This window comes from Elephantulus edwardii, unplaced genomic scaffold (assembly GCF_000299155.1).
Source record: "Elephantulus edwardii isolate Elephantulus edwardi_28Jun2011 unplaced genomic scaffold, EleEdw1.0 scaffold00657, whole genome shotgun sequence".
NCBI classification, from domain to species: domain Eukaryota; kingdom Metazoa; phylum Chordata; class Mammalia; order Macroscelidea; family Macroscelididae; genus Elephantulus; species Elephantulus edwardii.
In genome coordinates this window covers 55,343-62,473 of record NW_006400407.1, presented here as the reverse complement: position 1 = coordinate 62,473, position 7,131 = coordinate 55,343, and the positions used below count along the sequence as shown (strand labels likewise).

The window sequence follows — 7,131 nt, the reverse complement described above, 5'->3', positions numbered from 1 at the left end:
CTTGAGCCCAGTGCTACAGTCACTGTGTCCTTGCCAATGAAAGTGGCAGTGACAAATCAACTAGTTAAGACTATGAAATTTACTACCCAGATCACTGCCAGTTTAAAAGAGGTTGAGATAGGAAACTAAGATTGCAGGCCGTAGGAACGAAAAAAGCAGTTAACATTTAGTGATTTTATGTTTTATAACAAAGAGTGAGAAAGTATAGGAAGCACTGTTCTAACAGTAGGTTTGACGGTTAAAAAAAAAAAAAAGTATTCTTCTGTTTGAGCTAGACCAGCCAGTTCAGGTATGATGAGATTTGTTTGCTGTTTACATATATGTATGTTGTGTTGTTGTTATTGTGCACTCTCGAGTTGGAACTGGCCCATATCTGACCTTCTGGTGGCTTTTCAGAAGCAGTTAATCACACAGGAGGAGCGTGTCCATCCTTCTCCCAGAGCAGCCTGTGGATCCAAACTACATGTCTTCTGGATTGCAGCACAGCCTCTTGCCACTAGGCCATGAATGTGTGTGTGTGTGTATATATATATATATATACACACACACACATATATATACACACACACATATATATATATACAGCTTCTTGTCGGCAGATGCTGCAGTGCTTGCTTCTCCTCCAGAGTTCTCCTGCTAGTTAATTTCTAGTGTCCTGCTAGTTAATGCAGCCAGTCGGTCCAGTATGCCAACTTGAGTACTACACAACACTGAGGTTTGCAAGTATTATTGTTAGATGCCATCAAATCAACTACAGTTCAGAACACCCCTATGAAAACTGCTCAGAATGAGGCCCTGTCCTGCACTATCCTCTCAGTGTCCACCACTGCTGAAGCTTATTGTTGCATTCACTGTGTCAGTCCATCTTGTTGAGAGATGTCCTCTCTTTGGCTGATCTACTTTTCCTAATCCAGAGACCGACCTTTCTTGATACTCTACCCACAGTATGTGAAGTAAAGTTTCACCATCCTTGCCTTTAAAGACCACCTGTGTTGCACTTCTTTCAAGACCTTTGCATTCTTCAGGCAGTCCTAGTATATTTATTATGTCAGAGATGAGGAGGATGGGACGGGGTAGGACAGGGCTCAGATCTGTTGTTCACGAGATCACTATGAGTCATACTCAGCAGCACAAACAGCAACAAGAAATATATTGAGTACTCTTTACCAGCACCACAGTTAAAGCCATCAGTTCTTCTTGGCCTTTCTTATTCATTGTCCTAATTTTACATGCTTATCAACCAATAGAAGATACTCTGGCTTGAGTCAGGCACACTTCAATCTTTAAACTTATATCCTTATTCTTTAGCACTTTTGAAAGTCCTTAACAGATGATTTTGCCCAAATACAACGCATCATTTGATCTCTTTACTGATTCTACCATGGATGTTGATTGTGGTGGGTCCAAGAAAAATAAAACGGTTGACGGCTTCACTCTCTTCTCTGTTACCACTTTTGCTTATTGGTCTAGATTTTCTTTCTTTTTTTTTTTTTTAACTTGTTATGCACTCCTTTTCTAATCTTGATGCTATTATTTATCAGGTACAGATGAAATTTCTAGTGGAGCAAATGAGGCGACCAGATTTCATGGATGCCCTACAAGGCTTTCTGTCTCCTCTAAACCCTGCTCACCAACTAGGAAATCTCAGGTAGGGTACTTTATTAGAAGTTTTATTGAAACATTTAAATAAGTACCTTCCTGTATCAAATCTCAAGAAAAGTAAAAATATTCATTAGAATTATATTGTTATGTGCCATCAAGTCACCTGCGATTAAATAGGGTTTTTTCTCCATTCTCTTATTGTACAAAATAAGAATAGGAAAACTGTCTTAGAGTCAGAATTGCTCTTATTATAACTGATTTTCAATATTTTAATAATGAAATTTACTCTTTCTGTAACAGAATTTCTGGTATCATAGGAAAAGAAATAGAATGTAATAAAAACTTATATGTCCCAGTATTTTTTTTTTAATGCAGTATTTCATTATATGAACATTTTAAAAGTTTACTGTTCCTGTTTCTGTGTACGCACTTGGAGCTGAATTTATAAATATAGTTTTGAGGAAGCTTCAAAATTTTCTATCACTTGAAAAATCTATACCATATATTATTTTTTAAATAAGTTTGATGGAAAAATAATAAAATAAGCTATGATGCCAAGTAAAGTTTTTAACTATTTTAAAGGCTTGAAGAGTGTCGAATTATGTCCTCTGCAAAAAGGCCTCTGTGGTTGAATTGGGAGAATCCAGACATCATGTCAGAGTTACTGTTTCAGAACAATGAGATCATCTTTAAAAATGGGGATGGTAAGGGGAGAGTATTAATGAACTTATGATGCATGCATTTAGCCATCTTTTTATACACAAGCTATTTATGAATCATAATGACCATTGAAAATGATTTGAGGAATACACATGACAGAACAGATAATTTTAAAGAAATGTCAGCAGAATTACAGCATGTATGTGTAATTATTGAAGAGAAAATAACTACTGGGCTTAGAGTCTGATGACTAGAAAATCAGGGTCTGATTATTACTAGCTTAACAGCATGGACATTAATTCATGCCATGAATATTCTGTGTATTGAAGCTACAGACAAAACCAAATCTCTGCTTAGAGTTTACTGTTTAACAAGGAAAAAAGGTACATTAAACAAATTTACAAAGTTAAAATTGTAACCCTAGGACTTGGAAAATACGTAGCCAACTAAGGACCCATCTACAAGAAGATCCTAATCTACTTGGCAAAGGGCTGTGGAAGAGAAGGATGATGGGCAGGAACCCTTGTAAAATGACATTTCAGCAGTCAATTCTTTTTTTAATATTTCAATACAAATACATATACTCAAATGTGAAAATGTCTAAATATATATTTGAGACCTTTAAAAATTTTGTGAAGTACGTGCTACCTTTAACTAACGTTGTTACACAGATATTCTTGAGCAGGTAATTTAGAAATAGGTTAAGGAATTAGAATTTTGCCTTATTATATTTTGAAGACTAAATATGGTTCCATTTCCTCTTTGAAAACATTGTGATGACATCATACCCAGGTTTGCTTTTGTGCCATTGAGTATGATGCCTATTATTTGAATTTCAGATTTGCGGCAAGATATGTTAACACTTCAGATTATTCGCATAATGGAAAATATCTGGCAGAATCAAGGGCTTGATCTTCGGTAGGTAACCAACAGGACCACATGTATGTTGAACATTAACTTACTCTGAAATGGTGAACTGTTGTTAAGTACTGTTCTGGGGATTTTTTTAAAAAATAAAAACACCTGTTGATTCTGACTCATTGAACCTCTTCATGGAATTTCCAAGAGTGTAAGTCTTTATGAGAGAGCTCTGATGGCCCGGCCTGTAAGGAGTTGCACTGCTAATCCAAAAGTGATTTCACCTCTGGAAGTTCAAATACACCAGATACTCCGAAGGAGAAAGATGGGTAGTCTCCTGTGTGATTTACAGCCCAGTGGATGGTCAGTGATGAGTTGGTTCCAACTTGACAGCAATGGATTAGAGTGTATTAGAAAACTTTGTTATGGGAGGAGACTGCCCACCTTTCTCCCACAGAGTGGCTTGTAGATTCAAACTGTTAACCTTTTAGTTAGGAGCTTAATACTTTACTACTCTGGCTCCCTATATAATAGATAAGGTCATTAAAATGACCCTAAATTATATAAAACTATTTAGGAAAAAATGTATACTATGAATTATTGTTTTAAATAGATGTTTAATACAAGAATATCATGTTCATATTTGACGAGATAATTGAATGCTTATCTCTTTTTCCTATACCACCAGGGCTCCTGGTGAAGACACGTATCTGTGAAAAACGTACATAGTAGTAATTAGACTCTTCATCTACTTCTGGAATATTACTCACCACTTAGAACAGAATTTGTTGTTATTGTTGTGTACCATGGAGTCGGAGCTGACCCCCTGGCGGGTTTTAGAGGCAGTTAATTGCATGGCAGGAGATTGCTCATACATCTCCCGTGGAGCAGCTGGTGGATTTGAACTGTATGCCTTCAAGATTCTAGCACAGCTTCTTACCACTAGGCAACCAGAGCTCCCTAGAACAGGATTTAAGAAACAGAAAAAGCTCCTTTTTCCATTCAGAATTTTAAAGTTGTGGGGGGAAAAAAATTTAGTATAGATTTGCTAACCCGAATACTTTATAAACCCTTTAATCTTGCAGCAGAATTTATGAAATCAACTCATTTTAAAGTTTTTATCAGTCCTTGATTTCTATCCAACCTTTCACAATTATCAGTATGATCTCCTAGGTTTCTGTTACACTTCATCTCATAAAATATGCCCCTATTCCAACTTACCTACATGTTCTAATTAAAAGATACACCTAGACACTCTCCACAACCTAGAGACTGCCTGGAGTATGACGGAGAACTATCTCCAAACAACCTCCTTTTTCTCTAAGCATCTATATGAGGCTGAGTTTTCTTCATATACTTAATATTCATAGTATACATAGTATTCTTCATTTTAGATTGATTCAGAAGCAGATATAAAAATCCAGTTGAGTATTAGGCCAGACATTAATGAAACTTCCAATTTTTGTTTTGTTTTGAAAGATGTAAAAGGGTTTTTGCTATTATTTTGTAAAAGATTTATATGTAGATGAAATGACCTTGCTTGCTGAAACTGAAGAAGACAGGAAGCACTTGTTGTAAAAGGTCAAGAACTGTACTCTTCAATATGGATTGAAGCTCAACATCAAGAAGACAAAGATTCTCACCACTGGGCCAGTTGGCAGCACCATGATAGATAAAGAAAAGATTGAGGTTGTTAGCAATTACATCTTGCTCAGATCCACAATCAGCACTCTTAACACCAGCAGTCAGGAAAACAAAAGACTAATTGCATTGGGAAAATCTGCTGTCAGTGACCTCTCCAGAATGCTGAAGAGCAACGATGTCATTTTAGATACAAAGATGTACCTAATCCAGGCCGTAGTTTTCTCAATTACTTGTTATGCTTCAGAGAATTGGACAATGACTAAGGATGACAGAAGAATAGATGCCTTCAAGTTATGTTGCTGGAAAAGAGTCTTGAACATACCATGGACTGCTGGTAAAACAAGTAGATCTGTTTTGGAGAGGGTGAAACCAAGTCTCTCCTTATAGACTAGGATTTTTGAAGCTCTGCCTCACTTACTTTGGCCAGGAGAGACTGATCCTTGGAGAAGGACATCATGCTTAGAAGGGTGGACGGACAGCGCAGGAGAGAAAGATGCCAGATGAGATGGATTGACACAGTGACTGGGACAATCGGGGTTGGTGTGTCGTAGTTAGAGAGACTGGTTCCGGACAGGGTAGGGTTCAGAGCTGTTGTACATGGAGCTGCTATACATCACAGGTGACTCAACGGCACATAACAATAACGTACTGTGACGGGTTTGGAAGCTGGACATCCACTTCCTAAATAACATGCCTCCACAAACTCTATGAACTTTTATAAATGTCAATAGCTGTAGAGAGGCTTCAGGCCTTTTGTTCATAGGGTTGCAATGAGTTGTGCTCGACTTGAAGGCAATCAACAACAAGTGATTTTCTTTTTAAATTAATAAATACTTAAAATGTAGGAGTCTTTCTTAATTTGTACTTCCAGTACGTTTAAAAAGGCTCCCAGAGGTCCTCAGTAATAATTTCAGGATACCTGAGATCAAAAATTTAAGGCTTGCTGCTGTCAAGTATAATTTGAATAAAAAAATTGATATATTGAAATTCACCAATATTTTTAAAGGAAACAATATTTATAAGATTCTAATTATTACAATGATTTTCTTACAAACTACATGCAATTTAAATATTTTCACAACAAAGGTTATCATGCATGGTAGGAGTAAGGAGTTTCTCCTCTATGAATCTATTTTTATGCTAAACGTATAAAAAAAATAGAGGCAGTCCCTCCCCCCAAGTCCACTCCACTTTGCAGCCTTCATTCTGGACCCTGTATTGACAATAATACCCAATCATATGTCCCTTTTAAATAGTTCTCTCCCGCAATGAATGAATGGAGATCCAAATTCTCTGTAAATGTTCATTAAAATTATATAATTAAAAAAATAGTTCTCTCCCTCATCTGTTTCAATTCAGTATACATCATTCTCTCCGCCCCCTTCCCTCAAGCCTGATGTGAGTCCTGTTTTGCAACAGTGGCCTTATGCAGTATTTGTCCTTTTGTGACTGAGATATTTCACTCAGCATAATGTCCTCCAGGGCCATTTTGTGTAATATTTCATGAGCACCTTGTTTTTCAGTGCTGCATATACCAGAGCTTCTCTGTTGATGGGCACTTGGGTAACAATGAAAAAGTTTTTCTCTTACTTTTCAAAGAGAGGAGTGAATTGGGGGGGTGGGGGTGGGCAGGGAGAAAAGTGTAACAATGAATGACTGGAAACATTAAGTCTCTTTAAACTTTAATTAAAATTAATTAAAAAGCGAGGGAAGTAGATTCAAGCTATAAAGATCATGAATGACAAATTTGCAGTGTAGAAAAGTCATACGTTCTCACTCACTGTCATCAAGTTGGCACCATCTGTTTCATAGATGACCCTCTAGCAGCTTTTCACTTGTTCTCGGTTACACTGAGGAGATTGTCCATCTTTGACCCACAGAGCCACTAGTAGATTTGAACCTTTAGGTTAGGAGCACAACCCCCTAAGGACTTTGTCACCAGAGCCCCTTAAAAATTCCTTCTTTTATACCACAACAAGATAAAGGTAAATAATCCAATAGAAAAATGGGCACAGGATATGAACAGACACTTCATTGAAGATGACATTCAGATGGCCAACAAGCACATGAAGAAATGCTCAAAATTCCTAGCTCTAAGAGAGATACAAATTAAAATAACTATGAGATATCATTTCATCCCAGTCAGAATAGCAAAATTTAGCATAACAGCAAGCAACAAATGTTGGCGAGGTTGTGGAGAAACTGGAACCCTTATGCACCGTTGGTGAGTGTAAAATGGTGCAACCACTGTAGAAAGTGGTGCGGCACTTTCTCAAAAAGTTACAAATAAAGATACCATTTGACCCAGTAATTCCACTACTGGGAATATACCCCAAAGAGACCAAAAGTGACATCCAAGCAGATATA

The 7,131-nt window shown here is 37.0% G+C and overlaps 1 protein-coding gene across 1 annotated transcript in view; it reads left to right on the top strand.

Moving 5' to 3' along the window:
- Positions 1–1,541: 1,541 nt before the first annotated feature.
- LOC102849102 (phosphatidylinositol 4,5-bisphosphate 3-kinase catalytic subunit alpha isoform-like) overlaps positions 1,542–7,131 on the top strand; it is a gene marked incomplete at its 5' end in the record, with an annotated part of 10,014 nt that continues 4,424 nt past the window's right edge. Inside the window, 3 exons of the mRNA XM_006903409.1 lie at positions 1,542–1,648; positions 2,185–2,306; positions 3,102–3,180. Of these exons, the coding sequence (XP_006903471.1) occupies positions 1,542–1,648; positions 2,185–2,306; positions 3,102–3,180 (308 nt within the window). The remainder of the gene's footprint in view (positions 1,649–2,184; positions 2,307–3,101; positions 3,181–7,131) is intronic.